Source organism: Scylla paramamosain, chromosome 33, assembly GCF_035594125.1.
Source record: "Scylla paramamosain isolate STU-SP2022 chromosome 33, ASM3559412v1, whole genome shotgun sequence".
Classification (NCBI taxonomy): domain Eukaryota; kingdom Metazoa; phylum Arthropoda; class Malacostraca; order Decapoda; family Portunidae; genus Scylla; species Scylla paramamosain.
In genome coordinates this window covers 14977368-15002367 of record NC_087183.1, presented here as the reverse complement: position 1 = coordinate 15002367, position 25000 = coordinate 14977368, and the positions used below count along the sequence as shown (strand labels likewise).

General features: G+C 39.5%; 2 protein-coding genes across 20 annotated transcripts in view; one reads left to right on the top strand and one right to left on the bottom strand.

Moving 5' to 3' along the window:
- Positions 1-4945, top strand: part of LOC135089760 (uncharacterized) — a 46378-nt gene extending 41433 nt beyond the window's left edge. For 10 of the 15 annotated variants that reach the window (XR_010261628.1, XR_010261630.1, XR_010261631.1 and 7 more), the window contains 2 exons: positions 2295-2476; positions 3694-4945. The gene's annotated coding sequence lies outside the window, so the exon portion shown is untranslated. The other 5 variants (XR_010261638.1, XR_010261635.1, XR_010261636.1 and 2 more) reach the window with 5 other exon arrangements.
- Positions 4946-6211: 1266 nt separating this feature from the next.
- LOC135089758 (chloride channel protein 2-like) overlaps positions 6212-25000 on the bottom strand; it is a 112475-nt gene continuing 93686 nt past the window's right edge. For all 5 annotated transcript variants that reach the window (XM_063985759.1, XM_063985758.1, XM_063985760.1 and 2 more), the window contains 23 exons: positions 23385-23506; positions 23019-23233; positions 22705-22912; positions 22048-22173; positions 20837-20921; positions 20038-20139; positions 19601-19703; positions 19333-19479; positions 19034-19187; positions 18574-18689; positions 18099-18213; positions 17278-17418; positions 16669-16786; positions 16105-16266; positions 15429-15476; positions 13851-13907; positions 12963-13077; positions 12417-12695; positions 11885-12033; positions 10350-10464; positions 9991-10059; positions 9617-9772; positions 6212-9459 (listed from right to left, as the gene is read on the bottom strand). In XM_063985759.1, the coding sequence (XP_063841829.1) occupies positions 9226-9459; positions 9617-9772; positions 9991-10059; positions 10350-10464; positions 11885-12033; positions 12417-12695; positions 12963-13077; positions 13851-13907; positions 15429-15476; positions 16105-16266; positions 16669-16786; positions 17278-17418; positions 18099-18213; positions 18574-18689; positions 19034-19187; positions 19333-19479; positions 19601-19703; positions 20038-20139; positions 20837-20921; positions 22048-22173; positions 22705-22912; positions 23019-23233; positions 23385-23506 (3136 nt within the window). In that variant the 3' untranslated portion in view covers positions 6212-9225. The remainder of the gene's footprint in view (positions 9460-9616; positions 9773-9990; positions 10060-10349; positions 10465-11884; positions 12034-12416; positions 12696-12962; positions 13078-13850; positions 13908-15428; positions 15477-16104; positions 16267-16668; positions 16787-17277; positions 17419-18098; positions 18214-18573; positions 18690-19033; positions 19188-19332; positions 19480-19600; positions 19704-20037; positions 20140-20836; positions 20922-22047; positions 22174-22704; positions 22913-23018; positions 23234-23384; positions 23507-25000) is intronic.

The following is a 25000-nucleotide window of genomic DNA, read 5'->3' as shown; positions in this document are numbered from 1 at the left end:
ACCACCTTCCTCCTTCCTGTAGTGTCTTTTAGCTGCTTATTAAAGATTTTGTTCGTTATTTAGGTATTTCATGAGGTAATTGATTTATTTTTAGGTTTTGTTTACGTCTGAGTCTGGAAACAGCTGGAAATTTAAGCGAATATTGAAGAGTTGTCAACATGTAAACAAGCTGTCAGCTGAGGTACGGGCAGGGCGTCGGTGTTTTTAGTCATTATTTGCTTCGCCTCTCACTTATTGTAAGCCTAACATGTCACAAGATAGGGTCACTTGTCTAGCTTTCATATTCGCTGGTCATATGTATCCGCCATTGCCTGGTTTTGGTGTCACAAAGCAATAAATAAGGCAACATGGCCGCCGGCTCCTCCACTGAGGTCGGGGCCGAGGACCTGTTCCGGCCTGTTGGTTCCAATATTTTTTATATTTTCCTTAATTACTTTATTTGGCTTCTATAGTAAATTTTTATGGTTTGTAAAATTATTTCGTTGGTGTTGAAGTGTTTTTCTTGCTTCAGTGAAGTAAATGGGCTGAATTTTCTGCAGTTTTTCAACGTAAATATAGGGCCGTTTTCACGGTTACTTTTACCCACCCCGGTTCATGGCTTTTTTATTTGAGGCTGTAGTGAAGGTATTATTGTTTTAAAAAATCGTTTATGATTTTTAAAATGTTTTGCGTTCCTGTTGAGTTGAGTATGTACATTTTGAAATAGTTTTTAGTCCCGTTAAAGGTGTTGATTTGGCCATTTTTTACATTCTTTATTTCTCTATTTCAGCTTGTAACTAACTTTGCATTGTTTGAAAAAATAGTTCAGATTTTTTAAAATGTTTTTTTAATGGTGCAACGTGAAATGGGCGGACTTTTGAATGGTTTTAATGGTGTCAAAGGTTCCAACACTTTTTCCATATTTCTTTTGATATTTCTTTACAACTACTCAGGCTGGAGATGTTTTGGTATTGTGAATATTAATTTGAGTAATTATCAATTCAGAAAATATAATGCATTCCAGCCTAGCTTCATTTTTTCTAGGGGTCAATTTTAAAATGAAATACGTTACGTACGTAAGCCAGCGGCCGAGCCTGTGACGTCATCAACTGGGGGGACTTGTCCAGCTCCAGTGTCTCTTGGTCAATATTTACCGTAATTTCCAGTGTTTTCCTGGTATTTCTAGCTGTTTATAAACTCAGGCACGTAGATATTAGTAGTAGGAGGAGGAAAATAAGAGAAATGGAAGAGGAGGAGAAAGAAATAAGGAGAAATGGAAGAGAAGCAGGAGGAGGCAAAACATGTAAACGTCAAGAAGACAATCTTTAGCTTAGTTTCCCTTGCTACGTTGCCATTCTCTGTAATATTTGGTATGTTTTGGTTGTTTTCAGTAAGTTTGGGTGTATTTAGGAGTGTTGTGGGTGTTTTGAGTGTGTATTTGGTGTGTTTAGGTATGTTTTGGGTGTATATTAGCTGTTATCAATGTGTTTTGGGTGATTTTAGGATGTTTAAGTGTACTTAGGTGTCTTTTAGGTGTATTTTGCGTGTTTTGAGTGGTGTGGAGTGTTTTGAGTGTATAATGGAGTGTTTTGGTGTGTTTGGGGTTATATTGAGGTGTTGTGAGTGTGTCTTTGGTATATTTTGGGTGTTTTAAGTGTTTTGGGTGAGTCTGGGTGTTTGCAGGGTCTTTTGGGTGTATTTGAGTGTGTATGGGATGTTCTGGGTGCGTTTGGGTGTGTGCGGGCCATATTCTGTGGTGATGTGGGTGTTTTGGATGATTTAAGCGTGTTTTGGTTGTGTTTGGATGAGTTTTGTGGGTATTTTGGGGTGTTTTGTGTGTGTTTTGGGTGTTTTGAGTGTGTTTGAGTGAGTTTTGTGAGTATTTGAGTGTGTTAAGAGTGTTTTGAGTGTGTTTTGGATGTTTTGAGTGTGTTTTGGATGTTTTGAGTGTGTTTTGGGTGTGTTTGGGTGAGTTTTGCGCTCTCTCCTTCCTAGGGACTCAGAAAGTGCAGGACATTTTTTTGTTTATAAAGTGTTTTATAAAGTGTAACTATTGTGAGAGAGAGAGAGAGAGAGAGAGAGAGAGAGAGAGAGAGAGAGAGAGAGAGAGAGAGAGAGAGAATCACTAGCAATAACACACACACACACACACACACACACACACACACACACACACACACACACACACACACACACACACACACCAGTGCACTCATAAACATTCATATTTCACGCACTTTTTTCAATAACTAGGAAGGAGGGAGGGCGAGAGAAGACTTGACATACTAAGACTAACATTTCTCCTAATATTACAGGGTGCAGAGCTTGGGATACCACACGGAGGGGGCTGAAGGAGCCTTGGAGATGCCTGAAGGAGGGGCAGTGTAGGAGGGAGACCTGGAGGTGAAGGAAATGCAGAAAATTCCTCTAATACTGAACGCTTCTCTGCTCAGACCATCCTTCATTGAATATTTGAGCTGAGGCTTCGAGATATGAGGTGAGAATCCGTTTTTTAGTGTTTCAAGGCAGTTTTAAGTGTTTCTAGGTGTTTTTAGGCTGCTTTAATGTTGTTTTGAGTATTATAGGTTTGTGGAAGGAAGGAGAAAGGTTAAATACAGTAATAAGGCCCGGAAAAAGTTTAAATTATTTTAAAATTGTCCTAGCGTTTATTAAGGTGTTTTAAGTATTTTAGGTCACCAGAAGAAAGGAAGCTTAAATTTATTACTAGGATAAGGAAAAAGCTTATTTCTTGCATTAGGAAGAGAGAAAAGCTTGATATTACCTCCCCAACCCCATCCCTTCAGTGAGCCAGGTGACCCCAAGAACAGTGCCAGCCTGCCGATTGTGGTGTGGCAGGCCTGAACGTCCCCCTCCCTCCCTCTTTCTCCTCCTCCTCCTCCTCCTCCTCCAGCAAAAAAGAGACCTTTGATCAGCTGGTGGACAGGTTAATGCTGCTGTTGTTGTTGTCGTGGTGGTGGTGGTGCTGGTTGTTCATCTGTCTGTCTCTCTGTTTTGGGTGTTTCAAGTGTGTTTTGGGTGTATTTAGGAGTGTTGCGGGTGTTTTGAGTGTGTCTTAGGTGTGTTTAGGAGTGGTTTGGGTGTATATTAGCTGTTATCAGTGTTTTGGGTGAATTTTGGGTGTTTAAGTGTAGTTTACGATGTTTTGAGTGTAATGGGGAGTTTTGGTGCGTTTGGAAATATACTGAGGTGTTGTGAGTGTGTTTTGAGTTTTTTTTTGGTGTATTTTGGGTGAGTTTGGGTGTGTGCGGGGTGTATTCTGTGGTGATGTGGGTGTTTTGGATGTTTTAGGTGTGTTTTGGGTGTGTTTGGATGAGTTTTGTGGGTATTTTGGGGTGTATTGGGTGTTTTGAGTGTGTTTGGGTGTGTTTTGTGGTTATTTTGGTGTGTTGAGAGTGTTTTGAGTGTGTTTTGGATGTGTTGAGTGCGTTTTGGATGTGTTTGGGTGAGTTTTGTGCTCTCTCTTTCCTAGGGATTCAGAAAGTGCAGGACATTTCAATGTTCATGAAGTGTTTTATAGAGCGCAACTACTGAGAGAGAGAGAGAGAGAGAGATAACTAGCAATAACACACACACACACACACACCAGTGCTCTCATAAATATCCAAATTTCCCACTCTTTTTCAATCCCTAGGAAGGAGAGAGGGCGAGAGAAGACCTGACATCCTAAGACTAACATTTCTCCTAATATTACAGGGGGCAAAGCTTGGGATACCACACAGAGAGGGGCGAAGGAGCCTTGTGGATGCCTGAAGGAGGGGCAGTGAAGGAGTGAGGCCTGGAGGTGAAGGAAATGCAGAAAATTCCTTCAATACTGAGCGCTTCTCTGGTGAGACCATCCTTCACTGAATATTTGAACCGAGGCTTCGAGATACGTGGTGAGAATTCGTTTTTTAGTGTTTGAAGGCAGTTTTAAGTGTTTGTAGGTGTTTTTAGGCTGTTTTAATGTTTTATTTTTTAGTATTTTAGGTTTGTGGAAGGAAGGTGAAAGCTTAATTTATATATTATATAATATTTTATAATAATATATGATGTGTACACAGTTTCAACCATAGGATTTTGTAATGTCATTATTATCCTTAGAACAATGTACTATGCCCACATATACCCACACCTACAATATTGTAATCCAATATGGGCTAACACTCAACCTACACACCTAAATTGCATAAACCTCATTCATAAAAAAATAATACGGATTATCACAAAAAGTTCATATCTTGAACACACAGCTCCACTCTTTAAAGGCATGAACATTCTAAAACTCGAAGACATAACAAAACTTTCCATTGCAACATCTATGTACAAAAAACAAATTAATGTCTCTCTTCCACCACATGAATACACAACACGACAAAGACAACGCCTTTGTCTACCTACCCATCGCCTTAGTATCTTCTGCCGCTCGACTTCCTACCTAGGCCCCTCAATATGGAATTCTCTACCCTCGCAATACAAAAATGTCCACTCTATTCACAATTTCAAAAGCAAACTAAAGAGTCATTTTCTGGATGCATACTAATCAGTCACTTCCTACACTCATACCTTATATTACTTCCCCCCTGATCTTACAAAACTAACCCTACAAAACTTTATCATCTTTCCTGTACTTTATTTTTAAACACATCTATATGATTTCAGTCTCATATATGTATCAATTTATATCACCTAACCCTATGTGTCATCCCATCCATCTTCATACTCAACTTTATAACAATATAGATATATTTATTCTGTATAAACCTTATCATATTATGTTTTTATTTATCTTCATGATAGATTTTTCGATTTTAAGTTGTCTATTGTGTTTACTTTAAGTAATGTACTTTTAAATTTTTCATTTGCCTGAAAAGCATCAAGCTTATACATAGGCTGGCCAATAATGTATACCTATCCAATAATGAAATGTATAAACCTAGGCTATAATAAAGTGTTTAAAGTGTTTAAAGTGTATATATTTCAGGACTTGCCATGCTGGTAATAATTTTTGTGCATCACGTTTAAAGTTCTTGGCTTGGCCTTTGTTTATCGCCATCATCTAGATAAGCCCAGTCTTGTCACACCACACTTAGTATTGTCCCTTGACTTCAAGTCCTGTTTCTCTTTTTGCATGGGTTCTGAACATCTACATCATTCTTGAATGATAGTTTACTGGCTTGGTGAGCTGTGCTGCTTGTCTGTTAGAAATGGATAAAAGGCTACTTGGGTAATAGAATATCGAAGTTCTTCAGGAGCATTTAACAGTATGAGGGACAGCCTTCACCTGCGTGTGCTCCTTGCTTCACTTTCTTTTCATTTTCTCAAAATTATATATATATATATATTTTTTTTTTTGTCACGGTAAATGTTAGTGTTGAAGCTACAATATATATATATATATATATATATATATATATATATATATATATATATATATATATATATATATATATATATATATATATATATATATATATTTTTTTTTTTTTTTTTTTTTTTTTTTTTTTTTTGTCACGGTAAATGTTAGTGTTGAAGCTACAATATATATATATATATATATATATATATATATATATATATATATATATATATATATATATATATATATATATATATAGAAATTTTATGTCCCATTAGATGATTTTTTAAATTTTTTTATATGATGTACTGTAAGTTTTCTGAGCATTAAATCATCAGGAAAGACATGTAACAGCCATATATTTATGTTTCTGTTCATAAATTCAGTGGTAGTAATATGTTCAATAAGTTTTACACTATAATATCAATAAATGACAACAATGGTGTCTGTGTGACAACCCAATCCAGTTTCATTTTCTTAGACTTTTTTTGGGGGAACCGTAAGATTCATAAATATTTTGTTTGTCTTAAATAATAATTCACATGAGTAAAAAGAACCTGCCTAACTTAGTAAAATAATCATGACTGTGACACTCATTGCCATCATTTTAAAACCTCATTTTAGGATGCCACAGATGCACCAACAAATTGATCAAAGGGTGTCCATGAAAGGGAATAGCTAGGAATGGGACCCTTGGCAGGACACTAGTGGCAACACAAGTGCGAGATATTACCTATCTGATCTCGATGAGCAAAGCCTTAATGGAACATGGAGCTCTGACTGTCCTAACACAATACACCATTACCAACACTTCAATACATGTGTGTACTAGAACAGTGATAACAGACACAGAGTAAGGATGGAGAAAAACAACCATTATATAAAAGACATTTAATAACAAAGATGAAATTCTATCCAAGGCATACAGTACGTACACAGGACCTCCAGCCCAGCCGCAGCACGCCACCTCCCCTCACCACTAATACAAAATAAATACCTGGAGTAAATAACATCCTTGTGTCTTTCCATGCACTCTCATTCTCCTTGCAATCTGTAACACCATTTATAAATATTTCCTGGGTAGTGTGAGGGCTAATTACCCTAACTACAAAAAAGTCACGTGTCAGAGAGTCGCCCTCGTCACAGGACGGACCGCCCCTGCTGTTGCCTGTAACGGGACAGGCAGGGGCGGAGCTGGAGCAATATATCACAATGCATAGAGTGTGCCTGATTTGTGTGAGTGATGTAAGGCAAAGTTGTCTCTGTGGAAGGCTAGACCAAAGTGTGATGAACCAAACCAGTGGAAGACAAGCAAGGGACTTTTCTTTCCCTCTCAAGACAGTTCTTTAATTATCAGTCTTGAGTCTTGAGAGAGAAAAAATGCTCATGACTTGGCTGCCACTGGTGTGCTTCATTACTGAGGGAATGAACTCAAGACAGGTAGACAGAACACTAACTAGCATCTAATTACTGCTGCATGAAAGGCAGGAATGTGAAATTTTATGCATCAGAGTAGATGGAATGTACAGTACAGGTATGTATGAGGAAACAATGTTGATGAGATGTATATAGGAAATAATATTGATGTGATGACATGCCTGTAGACACATTGTACTGTGTTAATGTCAGTCATACATACATGGTATAAAGTGTGTGTGCATCTATTGTGATGAGTATGTGTACCAAATACAACTAAGTAGGCAGCAAGCACAGTTAGATGAATGCACATGAAATATTAGAGAACTTGAGACAGGTGGCTTCACAATGGAGGTGATGAACACCTTCTGTCACATCACCCCCTCAAAGAGAGTCACTGAGGAGTGGGGTGTTGTCAGGTCTCCTATGCACATATAATGTGCAGTACACATCTAGTCAACTTCCCTTAAACAAATCCTGAAACATTTAACTTTAAAGTTATGACATTTTAATGGTGTTAATGCAGCTCCAACCATCTATGAAATGATAAAATAGGGATTAAATATCAACTATCAAAAGATATATGTTAAAATGTTAGGTGATTAAAAGCTTGACTGCGTATACATACGTACAACCTTGAAAACAAAAGAAAATGAGATATACATAGAAAAGTCATAGTTTCAACTATCTGTGAATGCATACAATTGAATTTGAGTGAGCAAAATTGAACAGATCTTTCCTCTGCATTAATAAGGCAACAACAATATACCACTGCAATAAATATGACAGTCTTGCTCTCCTCAAAATTTCCAGCATTCCCTGATTTAAGGCTACAGATTTTGTTGCACCCTGTAAACACTGCAAACAGTGAGACATAATGTAAAACTGATGAGGGTCTCATTGAACTAAATGATACTATCACCTTGTTTCTGATAAGTCAACAATGTAAAAAATTATACCTATGTGACAATTTATGTATCTGATTTGAATGCATACTATACATTATACAGGATAACAGTTTCCAAAGGCAAGAGGAATGCCTTTCAATACAACCAGCAGCTCCACCATATATGTGATGCAGTAAAACACACTAGTAAGTAAAAAAGTATGAAATATACAGCACAGTTCTCTGTTACACTCACTCACAACTTGGTCCCTCCCCCCAGCCTGGGGAGAGGGCTGCTCTCACAATGAACTCTTCATATAGACCTATAGAAGCAATACTGCTGCAGGAAAAAATACTATACTGACAACCTGCTACTGAAGTCCCTTTATGGTAATATTGCAAGTGTAATGCTGTGGGGTTATCACAGATGGCTGACACCTGGCCAGCCGAGCAGCATGACTCCACTGACACGTGTCAATAATGCACTCCTAATTATTATGAGAACAGTGTTTATGTTTCTAAATGCATTTGTGACATCATGAGAAAATGGAAATTTTCTACAATTATAAAGGTCTTTCTCAACTAGTACAAGACTCTTAAAATGTAATAATTTCAAGAGTCACTTTCCTGTGTGTTATTTAGGCATGCCAGCCACAGGGAACTGTTTGATTTAGATTATCAAGAAAACTGTTCAGGGAAACTCTATATTAAATTCCATTAAGGAATGAAACATGAGTTTTCCTTTGTGTGTGTGTGTGTGTGTGTGTGTGTGTGTGTACACCCCTGAGCCAGCTCTCACCAAGGTTCAACTGGTGAGGTGTGACTCAGCTCATTCCCTCCCACTTTGTTTGGCTTCCAAATAAAATTTCTCATGCATACAAAGTCTGTGCTGAGTGGAGGATCAACTCATTTCACCGAGAACTGAAATATTCATATCAAATCAAAGTTACGGCATATCAGTCTATTTCTGTAATTTAACTCAATTGAATAATATAATTTCTTCCTAATATACATATACATGTATATATAATTTTACTGCAACTAAATAAAATCACACAAGAAGTTCAACACAACACTGATGTTAACATGGCAATCTCGATTTATCACAGGTCAACATTTATATAAATTGTGTTTCATTTAATATTTACACAAGACAATGAATCTCACTTTCGACATGCAAGGAGCCAGACATGAATGTGTACGACAGGAGAATATCAAGTGACTGTAGTAATCTTATTAGTGTAAAAAGGAATCATTTGAAATATTCCTTTAGAAAAACATTTGTATCCTTTTCAGTAGTGTTGTGCTGAGAGGAATGAAAACCATTCTTTTGAATATCAAGTTGCTGCTCATCTTTCACTTTCCTCATTCCTGTCACAAGCCACTACCTTCACTTCCTTTACCAGCTAATAAAGTAATGTCCCCTTTGGTAATGCTTTGTGGGGTGGACTAATACCTCACTGTCTTGCCTCTAGTCACCATACAACAACCAGTGTCTTTTCTATAAGTAAAATCACATATCACAGAGGCTGCTTCACTTAACTAGTGTTTGAGACACTTCTTTGTGAACTAGAAGTCCTTACTCTTTTCACCTTTGGGAGTTTCCATTTTGATAGACGAGCTGAGTTCTAGACCCTCTGTGAGATACCGTGCCAGCCTCAGGGTCAGAGAACTGCAGGGGAGTGATGGAGGTGAGTCTCTGGGGGGAGGTGCTGGGGCCCAGGGGAGCACGCATGGGGGATGTGGGAGTATTAGGGGAGCTTACCTGGGGGGTGGTGGACTGCCCCTGGCCCACATACTGCCCATCAATGGCCATTCGTACCTGCAGGGTGACGTCTTTTTAGTAAAACAAAGTGACAAATGAAAATGTGATTCTATCATTGGCAACAGTGGAAATGTAGGGGAGAAATGTCTATTAGCTATTCACTCCTTAACCAGAAGAAACTTAGTCTGCCAGCCCTTAGGCATGCAGGACTCACCTCCTTCAGCGCCAACACCCCAATGAGGCGACCAATGGCTGTCACGTAGGCATGGTTGATACCCAGCATGGAGAACATGGAGTGGACACGGAGGAGGGATGTTCTCTCCACCAGCTGGAAGGGTGCAGGGTCAATGCGCACCTTTGTGAAGTCCACCTAAGGAAGAACATAACATTTTACTCACTTGGTAAATTAGTGCAAGATTTAAGGAGGGATATACTTTCACAATATTAATCTTTTGTTAACAGCCTTTATTAATACATAATGAATTTGACTTTTGAGTTTTAGATCTATGGATTACTCATTCCAATTCAGAGGTCATGGAGTAAAACAAATAAAACTGGTGACCATATTCCTGAGCCTCTGTGCCTCACCTCTTTGGAAAGCTCCATTTTCTCCCATATGCTTCTCTCCTCATCTGTCATGTCAAGCTGTGGCTTTTTCTGGGAATAAAAAAGAGAATTACCCTCACATCTGTCCCTCGTCACTCAATTTAAATCTATAAGACTTGTTTGTGTCCATTTACTACACATTGCCATACTCGAGACATCTAGGTACACGAGCCTCCTCAAAAACAAAGTCATACACACGTTATGCAATAAAAGATACATTATCCGAGTCAATACATCAAGAAAAAATAGAGCCTTAAAAGTAAAATATGTGTAAAATATTTCTAAAAGTAAAATATGTATAAAATATTTCTAAGAGATGAAAAGATGCGTAAGCAACTTACATTGGTTTGTTCCTTCTTCTTGGACTTGAAGAGAGAGATTTGTGAAAGCTTGAGTTCCATTGAGCTTGCTGTCTCCATCCTCATTCGCCTCATCTTCTCAAATGCTGAGCGGAGCCTGGTGGACACAAGGAGGGGTTAACATAGGTCCTCCAGATAGATAACCAGATAGATAAACAAAGAACGATAGATAAATAAATAAATATACAATTCAAGCCTTCAAGATATTTATGGTAATGTTACTGTTTAATTTACCATTTGCTGTTTGCTTATTCACTAGAAGCTGATTCTTGAAGTGGAGTGACCTGCCTATGTTTAAAAATAAAAAAAAACAGTGAAAAGCTTAAAGTGTTAAGACTGAAAGATGCATATATTAAAATTTGTGAAATAAGACTACAAATACTATGGCTTATAATGATGACCAAGCAGTTAGGTAGTCATTCTCACATAACAATCTACAACTACCAACACCACCTTACCTAACATCACAACTTGTCCTTCTAGTGAGCCCTGATGTATCGTCGCTTTGTTAGCATGAGTGGGACAGACATACATTAGATAAATTGAGGTACATGCACAAAAATGTCCCACAAAAGAATTCCAGGAGCTAAAAGGCACAGCAATAATGTCATTACATGCTACACCCAGATTCTGGAAGGCCAGGATATTGTACTGTGATACCATGGTACTTTAATTATGGTTCTGCAAAGTTAAGCAAGACAGATTAAGTTTGAAATGTAAATCTGATGAAGTTTGAGGTATTATAATGTGTTAAGGGTGATACAGACTATATACTCACCAGTGTTAATTTCTGTGCCTCTTTATGGTTTTACCTTTCAATGAATATTTGCAATGGATATAGTTAGTAACTGTCTGACTGTAATATCAAATTAATCATCAGCAAATTGTGTTGGGCTGGAGAACCTTCAGCATCCCACACCATAACTCACTACTGATGCCAATCATGTGCTGCTAAGAAGCCTTACAGTAACTTCTATCTCTAATCTATGTAATCCAGCTTTAGCAGAATTTTTTTTCTGGAATTGCATACACGCCTATTACATCACCTTGTGAAGCAGTACGTGGTCACACCAGTACATGAACAGTATTCCCTGTTTGAAAGTACGTAGTACTATTTCTTATTGTATGACATTTGGAGGTGTTCCACACAGTGTACCTACATGACCTAATGAAAGCAGTGACAACATCAACAGTGGTAACAACTGCATAAAGTTGTGGCAAAATAGCAGTGCTAGTCCCATTGCACAGGCAGAGTGGCTGAGTGGGGCACAGGCAGCAGGTGAATATAAGTATATAATGTACTCTTTTCAAAGCTGGAATTAACACACAAATGTGTAATAATACAAAAATTTTCCTCTGAAATGAGGAAACACTGTTAAAGACTTGCTTGTAGACAAGCACAAACAGTATATGCAATTAGTTGTACTATGATGTAAAAGTGAGGAATTGTTAATCGGATAAAATGAAGCTAGGTTACTTCAAGCAACACTAAGTTTAACACAAGAGATGAGCAGCACCTTGTGTCGGCCACGGTGATGGTCTGGTAGTGGGTGTCAGGAGGCACATTCGGGGTGGAGGTGGAGCCCAGGCTGAAGGAATTGCGCCGTTTCAAGATGCCCTTCTTGGGGGACATGAGGTCTGAGGTCTTTTTGCTATCAGTATCATCCTGGGAAAAACAAATCAATAATAATGGTTGTTGTTAACTTTTCATGACTGACATGCTAACTGAGAAAAAATTCTTTTCAAACTTGAGTTTTTACCTTATGGATAAAACTTCATACACCTGATCTCTCTCTCTCTCTCTCTCTCTCTCTCTCTCTCTCTCTCTCTCTCTCTCTCTCTCTCTCTCTCTCTCTCTCTCTCTCTCTCTCTCTCTTAAAAAAAAAAAGTTAAAATAAGAAAATTTCTGTGAAGACATTATGACAAGTGTGGGAAGTTAGTGGGAAGATCAAGGACTTAGGAATGAAGTGGCCATTCCTCAGCCAGCGTTCTCTCCATTAGCCGCACACCACAATGAGGACCAGCAGCCCCCAAACTCCTGGCACTCACCCGGGGCTGCAGCGTCAGGGAGTCAAGGGAGTTGGATCTCTTGATGGTGCTTCTCCGCAGCAATTCCTTGATGGGGTCCTTCATTGAGCCATCCTTGGACTTGTCCTTGTCCTTGTCCTTATCCTTGTCTTTGCCCTTGTCCTTGGATTTGCTCTTTGATTTTGGCTTTGAGGAAATTGGTGTCTTCCATGTCCTGCCACTCTTCTTCTGATTGTCGTCGCTGGTCCGGCCCTCTGCCTCACTCTCAGAGCTTCCCTGGCGGGCAATGCCATTCTCCACCTGCAGAAGAAAGTATGTGATTATACAAGAGTTACGTAAAAATCAACTAATCAATCTATTTAAGTATTCTCTGAACTATCAACCACACCACTTTCCAACACAAGCACTAAATTTATTCTCCTCAAATAATGGAAAGAAACATTAAACCAACACACCAAATCTACATGTACTACCAAACAAAACCCCAAATACATACAATCTCAGTAGCTGTAGCACCATAGCATTTGAAAGAGAGGAGAAACCTTACACATACCGACAAGTCCTCACCTTACTGATGGAGAAGCGAGAGTTTCTGCGGGAGGGGGGAGACTTGGATGGGAAGACATCCTTGAGGTGAGGGTGTGCTGGAGAGCCTGGCGGTGTGGCTGTGTCTGAATCCTGCCTGCAACACATCATCACAACATTCACACCTGCTCTTACAATGCACCACGCCTCAGTGTTGCAAGGTCATCAAAATAATTGGAAGAGTTCATGGTAAATTTCTTTAAAGATGAATCTGATTATGCTCTGTCTTGTTAGGCTTCAATTCATCTTATTAGTTTGCATTAAAAATGAAATGTTGAGTAAATTTAACTTCTTTTAACACACTGCAGCAAGTCATTAATTGAAGTGCAGTTAAAAGTGACAACTAATGGGCAACAGAAGTACATAAAAGTCTAGGTTCCAAACAATACCACAAAGGGTTAGTCATCCAACTCTCAACAGTGGCAGGCAAGAGGCAGTAGGTAAGACTGGTAATTACAGTTCTGTGAAGAGAGATGAAGAGTCCTACACAGTCATGAGGATCAAATAAGGATGAGAAGCAGAACACAAGATATAAGAGAAGAAGCACAGTAGTATGTAGTAATCCATTATAAATGTGAAAAATGAATGAAGAATGACAAAGTGGGAAGTGGATAGTCTGATCTTTGGAAACACAGAATTGAAACTCTATATATATCTGAGACCAACACCAAAGGACAGAATGAGTAACCTAACACAAAGAAAACAACTGAGCCACTTGGGGGATGCAGAGAGAGAGAGAGAGAGGCAGGCATTGGGAGGAGCTGAGGGCATCATGCACCACACCCACACACACAAGGTCAATCCTGTGAGGAAAAAAAAATGAGGTAAAAAAGTTAATCTCTGGAGCAAATGACAGACAAATGTAATTACTTAGATCGTGTGGAGGTGGGGGAGCCGGGGGGGGAGGTGGATGAGTCTTCGCTGTCACTGCCGAGGCAAAGAAAAATAAGGGATAAAATAATAAACGTTGAAACAATTGCTTGATAAAAAAAATCAGCATATCATTCCTGCCTACAAAATAAATAATAAATAAATAAATAAAAAGAAAATAAATAAGTAAAAAAATATTTAAAAAATTGGCTGAAGACACGAAAATCAAAAGTAGGCTAGTTCTCTTGTACTCAAAAGTAAATGATCTAACTGAAGTGCTCAGGCAATGAAATACCCACACTCAGAAAGTAAAGTTACTATCTATGTACAAATATCTACTGAAAACTGAGCAAGTGTTTATTATAAAAAAATTTCTACTCTCGTCTCGGTCTAGTCAGCCAAAGCAACTCAAAAATAAAGCAAGTGAGGATGAATTTTGATGATCCGAATTTCCAGCAAAATAAAAACACTGAAATTTATTCTCATGATTGGTATCTGAGAAAAGAACCAAACACAACACTTAAAAGAGTAAAAACAAAAACAAAATTCAACAGAATATATATATATATATATATATATATATATATATATATATATATATATATATATATATATATATATATATATATATATATATATATATATATAAACAAAACTTTAACTCACATTCTTGCACCTCACTTGATCTTTTACTATCATAATAAACTTTATTCTTCACATGTACAACTGACACCACAGCTTGGAGGACTATTGTGCTTGTGTTCCTCTAAAGACTCCCTCTCATTCACAATTCCATCTATTCCACATTGCTTCATTACTTTTATTAACTTTGAACATTCTAGCATCCTATGAGGTGCGCGCGCACACACACACACACACACACACACACACACACACACACACACACACACACACACACACACACACACACACACACACACACACACACACACACACACACACACACACACACACACACACACACACACACAGACTGACTCATATTCCACTGTCATGAAATAAATCTCACTGCATAGATGATAAATTTCCCATAATTCATCAGGAAAAGACCGTAGTCACGTTATAGATGGCAGGTCACTAAGCACAGTCCCTTGTTGCTTATGTACATCACTTAAATCAAGGAAAATGCTCATCTCTGTTAACTATTGTGCCTATCATACAATACTGCCGTGTGACATATCAAGGCTCTGAGTCATGCAATTTAAGGCTCATATTCACAAACACTGCTTTCTCACCATGACTATTTTCAAAGGTCACAGAGACAATTATCAGGGTTCTCAAGAGTGTTTCTCCTGTTAATAATGTAGAAATCTTGTTGATCTGTCACTAGAATCAAAGAAACACCCTTAAAAACCCTGTATTGTTTCTACTAGAGCCTCTGAAAATGGTGGAGGTGCGATCATTAAATGTTGCAGAATACAGGCCTATGTTCTACAGGGTGATCTGCTCCAGCTATCTCTACTGAGTGACTGTGTCTGTTCTACTTCATGGTGGACTTAACATTAGGGTTCCTGAGTTGTACCTGGCTTACTACTGCACACCTGGGGAACCACTCACCTGGATGGGGTACTCTGGCGGCTCCTGGAGGCTGACCGAGACCGAGACCTGTAAGGGAATGGAATAATTTAATATCCCATGCATTGTGACTATTTTCCTTGGCCTCTGTCAGGTATGAGAAGGAAATGCATGACTAATATTTTCTTCAGCTTCTGTTAAGTATAACAAGGAGATATATAAGACAAAACAAAACTAAAAAATTTAATATCCTCAGCATCATGACTATTTTCCTTGGCCTCTGTCAGATATAAGAAGGAAATATAATGACTAATATTTTCCTCAACTTCTGTCAAGTAAAAGGAAAAACAAGACTAAATAAAACACCTTAATTTAATATCAGCATCACAACTATATCCCTCATCTTCTGTCAAGTATAGGAAATACAAGACTAAACAAAATTAATGCTATATGTAAAGTCAATATTCACAAGTAAAATAACATTGTCAGTGTCATGACTATTTCCATCACCATTCCTCAAGTAGAACAAGTAAATACAAGACTTAGAATAGACAGGCAGAAAGCCACACACAAACTGAATACAAAACACAACATCCTCAGCATGGCAATAATTCTCCTTCCCTTTCTCAAACAAAGATAAATCAAGGTAAAATGAATGTTACATATAAAATAAACACAAGTAATAGAGAAATCAAGACCACAAGAGTCACCCGCGAACCTTGAGCGAGAGAAGGACCGGCTGAGAGAGCGAGAGAATCGGTGGATGAGGCTCGGGGTGGTGGACTGGTCATCGTCATCATCATCATCATTGACTTCATCCTCATAGCGAATGCGACTCTGCTTGGTGCCTCCTGCAGCATCCTCCTCCTCCCACCTCAGTCTGCAGGCACAAAGGTGGCAATGGCGGTGAAATGTTCATGAAAATAGATGTATGTTACTTTCATCTTTCTTATTTCTGCAATGTACTCCCTTATCAAGAACTATACAGTAATGAATGCAGGAAATGTGAGAAATTAGGGGGATATTTTAGTAACATCATTGATTATAATAAGAAACACTGTAATATTATTGAATGTGGACAGCTAGTGATGAATTTCTCCATAAAACATTAATTAAATATTCCACTCATATCTGCCTTCTCATTTCTTGTCACCACCACTACTCACTCATATCTTTCCCCTTGCTTGTCACCATTACTACTCATATCTGTCCTCGTGCTTTTTGTCATCACCACTACTCACTCATATCCATCTCATTGCTTGTCACCACCACCACTGCCTACCTGAGAGCCTCCAGATGTCTGCGTGTGGCTTCCTTCCTCCGCTTCTCAGGGGAAATCTGCTCCACCAGGATGCGCACCAACTCAATGCGCTGGATGGAGCCGAGCAGGATCATGGACTCTGGAAAGGGAATCAAATTAAACTCAGTGAACCAGGAACTTGTTAATATTCGTTTTGTCATTTGTTTTGATTGCTTATAACCACAACACACACACACACACACACACACACCTATAGACCTAATGACCTAATGACAGAAACAATAAACAATTCTGAGGATCATGAGCTCTGGAAAGAGAATGAAGTCAAACTCAGCAAACCAAGAAGTTGACAATAATCCTTTTGTCTTTTGTTTCAATCACTTATAGCCACGTCACACAGAGTCACACTTCTACAGATCTAATGACAGAAATAATACACAAATTCAAATAATCAGATAAACCTCTATAGTTGAAATATGACATTACTACAAGGAATGGTGTTTGCTGAATGCATCTTAATTAACGACCTCTGGACATGGTGAATTTTCATCTTTAGCAACACATCCTCCCCTTATATTTATTGGTTATATTGATGGTTTACTGTAATATCAAAACACCAACGTCACTGACCTGGCTTGTCCACCACCGGGAGGTACTTGAGTTTGCGGTTCTCCTTCAGTACTCTCTTGAGCTCGTTGTAGGTGATGCCATACCAGATGTACCTCACGTCCCGCACCATGATGTCCTCCACGTAGATGTTGTACACGTCACCTGGGGAGCAACAGGCAGGGTGAGACAGAGGCTTTCAATTGCCATTTGGAGATACCTGTGAAGCTTTAACCCTTTCCCTGCCATTTAACACATATTTCCTTAATTAGTATCCACTCTGAGACACTACTTTTTATTCTGCTGCTGCCTTCAGACATTGTACTAGCTAGAAATTGCAATATATATACTCTTTTTAATCCTCTTCTTTCTTGTAGATGCTTGTCAAGATTCCATGCATTGCTTTTTAGTGCTGTGAATTGTGGCATATTACAGGGAAAGGGTGAAAGTCCAGTTCCTAATGATGATATTGTGAAAAGTTGTGAAAGATTATGCATTCTTTGATATTTCCTTTAGTGACACACCAGCCTTTAGTTGTAGATGGGAAAGATCTGTGAAGCTTTGAAGTCCAATTCCTAATGATGCTATTGTAAAAAAAAAGTTGTGAGATTATGCATTCTTTGATATTTCTTTTCCTAGTTTTTCTATTTCTTTCATATTATCCTTTGACTAATCTCTTACATCAAGAGGGAAGGGAGGATGAGATTCTAATTTCTAATTTATTCTACGATGATAGAACTGTAAAGCTGGGGAGAGATTATGCATTCTTTAAAATTTCCATTGTTGTTTTCTACTCTTTTTGCATACATGACAAACAGAAGTCCTGGTCACACTGCAAGACTCACTTGAGGTGGTGGCAACAATGTCAGGCAGGTATGGCAGCTTCTTGATGCGGATCATGCTGTCGTAGATGGAGGGTTGCAGCAGCGATGAGATGCAGTTTGATATGAGCACTCCAATCTAAAGAAAGGACAGAGGGAAATATATGAAACAATACTGAAGTATACCAAAGGACATTTGAAAACAGAAAACCATTAACTCATCACCTAATTCAATTAGCTCTTCATCTGTTGTATTCAAGCTAAAAACAAGTTCTTATTAAAATACAGAAAGCATGGAAGACCAAAAAAAACATTAATTATGCAGCTGTTGTGTTATTTAAAAAGGAAAAATCTTATTAATCTCTGCAGCACACCTAAGTACCATGCAAATCATAATGCATCCATTATGCACTCGTTTTAAACATAAGAACACAAAAGAACAAAAGTAAAACATTCCAATCAAAAAGAGAAGAAAAGCAGGAAGAATGAACAGTCTTACCATGATGGGGATGACGTAGGTGATCTGGCCAGTCAGCTCAAAGACGATGACAGAGATGGAGATGGTGTGTGTGATGGCAGCACAGAAGGAGGCTGCACCCACCATGGCATATGCTCCTGCATGTGTGGAGGCAGACAGAGTGAGTGATCAGGTGCACAGCTCTCACATATCTTTATACTTTACATAGACTTCTTACTACCATGAAAGTATGCATGTGCAGTCAAGACCAGAAGTTAAGTGGCATTCCACCTTAATTTTTCACTGTGTTTCATGTCCTGCCTCAATCTCAAGTCCTCTGATCTGATACAATTTCCTAAAAACATTACAATCAATAACAAAACAATTGCAAAAAATCTTAAAGTTGATAGATTTTTAACAAACTGAGCTTAATAATGGAATAAATATGGAATATTACTCATCTATTGCCTATGACAACACAAGTAACCCCTCGGATACCTACCAGGCACAATGGGGTATCCTGTAACAATGCCGAGAGGGTAGAGGGATGCCATGAGCTCCCCGATCTGGCGGCCAAATGCTGCGCCGACCTTGAACAGTGGGATAAGAATACCCGAGGGCACTGGCAGGGTGGAGGCCACAGCTATCTGGAACACCTGTGGGTACAACATCCCTTAACCTAACTGAGCAATACTGGGTACATAGGGATCTTTGTGTATCTGTATTACCTTATTAATCTTTACAGTATTTCCTCCATCTCCTCTTCTTCTCCCTCCACCACTCCCTTCACCCCTTACTCACCGACACCAGTTGGAAGACAAAGAGGCTAATGTGGAAGTTTCCATTAGGGCTGGGTACCCAATGACTGAGAATATCCTGCTGCTCTTCGCTCATGATGTCATCAGGTGAAGTCACAGTCCATGTCACATTACTAAACAGGTGAAGAATCTATCCAAAGAGGAAAGAATCAAAATAAGATTATGGGATGACTTTTAAAGATTTTAGAGACAATAACAGTTTTAATATGGTGAGGGAATGACAGTATGTCTCTCTTGGAGTATTTGCTCACCTGCTTGCTGGAGGGCAGAGTGGAAGCCATGAACTGTCCAAGACACAGTGGGAAAGTCATGATGGAGATGGCTATAGTGACAAAGGTCGGGTAGAGGAGACGCCTGGTGATGGACACAAAGGGACAGGAGTTAAGGAAGCCAATGTATAACAAATCTCCTACGACACAGCAAAGCACACTTAAGTCTTTCCAATTCACACATCATTTTATTTCTTAGTATTTAAGGCTATCATAATCTTTCCATTGCATTCCTCATAATTTTTTACATACCTACTCAGACTATGTTTCATTTTGATTCTCTCAGAAATAGTACTGATTAAGGGATTTGATTTTCCCTTCTTGGGTAATGCCAAAACAACAATGTGAAAATTCAAATAATCAACATAAGAAAAGCATTGTGGCTGCAGTGCTGTGACTCAATTTTGCTGTCAACTCACTTCTTCTGCAGGAATGTCTTGAGTGTCTTGTTGTGTCTCATGAACATCACATAGCGGCGGTGGAGGTACACAAACAGCGACCCAGCAAACCCACATACGATCCTGCAAGAGAGATAAGCATTCCATGAACACCGAATCACCACCACAGACAGCATCAGCCACACCAGCACTCCTTCACACATCATCCATCACCTGAACTGTACTCATTATCATTTCTCTTCCTTCCCCTGGCATCATGCACAAGTCTTCCCCATTCTCATTTAGTTCTAACAATTCATCACTCCAATACTGAACCTGTCACTTATTAACTGGTTCTTTAGTTCTATTACTCCTTCCCTGACCCAACACCACTACACACCAGTAACGACAGTAAGTGGTTTGGAGAACACACACAACACAGCTCAGGATACAGACTACAAGCATGCTACATACTAAGTCTAAGGTCTAAGGAGTGTCAATAACATGAATGAAAACACTTAAAGGTACACAGTAAATGTATTACTACCAGAGACAAACTACACCTTTTCCTTATCCCTTTGAATGAAGCATGAAACACTACAGAAAAAAAGAGAAGAAATAATAGCCAAATTTAACTGGGCTAATTTAATATAAGTATATGAATAGAGGACAACAATTCATAATGTTTTTCAGTATCCCTTTGTATATCAATTAATGAGCACAACAAATCAATTCATCATTACAACAGGTTATATATGACAAAAATCCCAAGTGATATTGATCCCTATTCTGATGGTGACAATATTCCTTCATCCTGGCCAGCTGAGCACCCGATACATACCCGATACAGAGGAAGGGCAGCAACTCAATGACGTCATAGGGGTAGTCGTTGTTAAGGTCCACTTTATACAGCGGGTAGATGGTCTCTGTGAGGTGCACAGTCACAATACAGGACTACAGGTTAACAGGAGCTACAGTATTACTTATAACCACAGGAAAATCATTCTGTACTTGTCATCTGATGCAGTATGAGTGGCTTTATGTTTTCTCTTTGGAAGTGATGCAATATAAATGACTGAGTGATGTGACGTGATGTGATGTAGCATAATTTTCCTGTAGTTACCAGTCATTTAGCAAAAAAGAAAAAAAAATCACTAGTGTCATGTCTCACCAGCAGGTAATGGACATGACCACAATTAATAAAAAAACTAAAATATTCCTTACTATGACTCAACTAAAAACAAGTAATACATGTATATATGCAAAGTGATCACAGGATAGGAAGGGGAAGGCTGTAAGTCAAGCTGGACACATCAATTCCAACAGTAATTGGTTTAACACTGGCATGCAGAATAGTAATATCTAGGACACCTATCCAACACACTGCTACCTGGGAGAGGAATCCATTAGGACATGAATTAAGAATGGACATGACAGATTCACTCAACTCTTAACTTCATCGGACAACGAATAGTATCATACAAAGTTACAAACCACCAGCTACGTCTAACAAGGCACTGGTGGGGTAGCCAAGAGGTCCTCAGTTAAAGAGGCCAGTAAACTTTCAAACTTCCCTGTGAAGTGAAGGTACAGACTGCTACAGGATATGGTAGGTGGTTGTGACTTGAGAAACGGCAAACTAGTAGCTACTGGGAAGTTTCTAAAATTAACATAATGTGGGAATTTTATCAAAAGTTACAGGATCTTCATTTGGGTATGTATGGTTAGGATTAGTTTAAATCATATTTCATCTATTTACTTAACAAGAAGTGTAATGACTGAATTTTCGAGGGCAAGATTACAAGTTGATTCTCTAGTTTAGGAGACAATGGATGGTTAATGGTAATCTTAACCTAATCTTAACCGTACTTGGGCTCGTGCCCTTGGCTACACCACTGTAATACACAGGTTGGGGAGTGACAACCACCCATAGCCCAGCGTGGGATACCTTTCCCTCCCCAACCTAGGTGTCCATGCAGGGGTAGAGTGTCAGGGGAGGGTCACAGTCACTTCACCACAACACCACACAAGGACACCACGGCCATTACTTACGGGCTCCCATGAACCAGACTGACATGAGGCGGTAGAACATCGCCCCCACCACGGCGGCGAAGAAACCTCTCCAGTAATTCCGGACAGCAAAGTACACCGTGGTTACCTCAATGCTAAACAGAACACCTGGAGGGAGAACACGTGACTGATAACATGCGTGGTTACTGCTGTCGAGGCATACGAAGATGTACAGACAGGAGCGAGATTGAGAAAACGTTTTGTGTGCACAGTACACAAAACGGTGCGAATTTTGACACGCTTGGGACTCTATACAGATTTTTTACCAAAGACCAAAGTCATGCTCTGATATGTATCTCTTCTCTTACCAATGCATATTTCTTACTAATTTATCATTAGAATCATGAAAACACCCTTTAAAAAATCTAAATTCCTTCCAAAACATCTTGGTTAAATTAGTAGACTTGAGAAGCCAAAACGTTTGAGAATGCTGGCCACAAGATGAGGCAGGGACTGTGTTCTGTCTACTCAGTGTTATGTAATAGCTCATGCCTTCCAGCAATGGATCATAAAAGAATACGGTGACTTACTTCCTGCTATTGGGCAGAACATTATTCATAGACATGCACGAGTGTAATTGACGAGGCACGAGCACATCGACTGAGTGAGGCGCCACGCGGTGGCGTGGTGGCAACTTACCTCCAATGGGGGCGGCGTAGGACACAGCCACGCCCATGGTACACGCAGCAGCTAGCAGGTCAGTGGAACGTGCATCATTCTCTATGGTGCCCTTGATGTACCGCAGTGTCTTGGTCAGCATGGTGGCCACGATACTTGCCATGTGCATCACGGGGCCTTCCTTACCCAGCGGCAGCCCGGAGCCTAACACCGCTGACAAACTCACCATCTGAGGGTGGGATAAAACTTTAAGTTTCCTTACGTTTGCGACTACAGTGCATCAAAGTTCTGTGTCCAAATTCTGTTATGCAGCCGCCATGTTGCCAGCCACTCACCTTCGCTAATAAAGTCTTCCAAGTTAGGTATTCCTTCAGCACCACTCCTCTGAGGATGGTCTTCATTTCAGGGATGCCGGAGCCCGCTGCGGAGGGAGCCACCCACTGGCAGAAAGCCGCTGAGAATATCACTAGTAGAGTGGGTATGGCGACCCAGAAGAAGAGCTGAAACCCCCAGTGGAAGTCTTCGAAATATCTTTGTAGGAACATGCGCCCTGTGAGGAAGGACGTGGGTAAGCATACAACGAAACACCTGCTGAATAAACCTATATATTTTGACATTAACACCAATGATTTGTACTCGATATAAAAGTACACATAAGATCAATCTGAGCGTCTGTCAATACCGTTCCACTGATTCCTTACCTCCGAAGCAGATGATCACGATGTAATCTATGAGGAAGGATATCGTAGCCATGAGTGTTCCCAGTATGAAGAGAAAGACCCAGTCCTCTCCCAGTCTCGCGAATGTGTGGTCCCATATTGGTCTGCGACGAAAGGTACAGTTACTAATATCAATGGAAGAAGAAAGAACCAAGAAACAGCTTCGTATCATCTCATTCCATGTCAATTTGTTATACCCACTATGTTCTTCCGTACGGCATAACAACAACAAAAAAGGTAGTCAAGCACACTAATTACAGTGGTATTCATTCACATCAACACTTAAACTTTAACTAATAACAAAAGAATCAACATCACAAAAACATGAGTTGAGTAATCAATTAGTAAACCTTTCCCCATCCACTCATAATCCGAAAGAAACAGTTCTCCTTAAGAATTCTTATATCAATATCATAATTTTCTAGACAAGGTTCCTCAGTGTGTTATTGAACCATACTCTGAAGCACTTCTGCGCCGCACTTCTGCTACATTCAAAAGACTAGTTGAAGTTACACAAATTTGTAAAGGTATTTTTTTTTTTTATGCTACTAGTGACAGATCAACAAGATTTCTTCATTATTAATATAGGAGAAACACTCTTGAGAACTATGCTAATAATCTCTGTGGCCTTGGAAAATAATCGTGGCAAGAGACCAAAGCGTTTCAGAATACGGGCCACTGAAACACAAGAGCCTAACATGAAACCAAAGCCCATTGGTCTTTTCAGAGAGGTTGAATGCGTCAAAAGACACCACACTCCTTGCGTTGCTTCCCTTGCTTGCCTCCCATCCCCCAAGCACCAGCAGGCCAGCGATACATGAAACCTTGACCTCTACGCTCCCTTTCCTACGCAGCCTCGTGTCCTAATTCGGCCCAGAGAGAGAGAGAGAGAGAGAGAGAGAGAGAGAGAGAGAGAGAGAGAGAGAGAGAAGGGGGGGGTTGATGTTTTGGTCTCCCCAAGCGTCATTTGACCACACGCACTCACTGCACTGTCTCCACCCGTAATGCAAGTTGTGGATATTTGAGTTTCGTCGTAAAAGAACGCAGAGAACACGAGGAAGAACTGGTTATGTGAGGCTTGGTTAAGTTAGGTCATGTTTCCTGATCTCATCTACCCTAATGTATCTTCACTCTCTCAAAAGTGGATAGGGTGGCTTGTTTTCCATGCGATTCAGAACACAGCAGCAGCATCAGCAGCAGATCTGTTTCCCCAAACGAGGCTGTTTGTGTGATATCTGCACTATCTAATCTGAAGTGAAAGATGTGGGATAGTAAAGGCGAAGGCTCCTGGTCAGCTGTTTTTGTTAAGTCGATGATTGGAGCTCTCTCTCTCTCTCTCTCTCTCTCTCTCTCTCTCTCTCTCTCTCTCTCTCTCTCTCTCTCTCTCTCTCTCTCTCTCTCTCTCTCTCTCTCTCCTGATTTTACTGTTTTACCCATCATTCCTCGTTTCATTTATTTTTCCTCTCGGAAATGTTCATGCACCACTGTGTACTTTTAGTTATGAGCTTTAAATCAGACAAATTAACGTGAAATAGGTAGCCACAGGGATTGCCACGTGTAGGCCTGATGGCTTCTTGTATGTTCCTATGTGTCCTGGC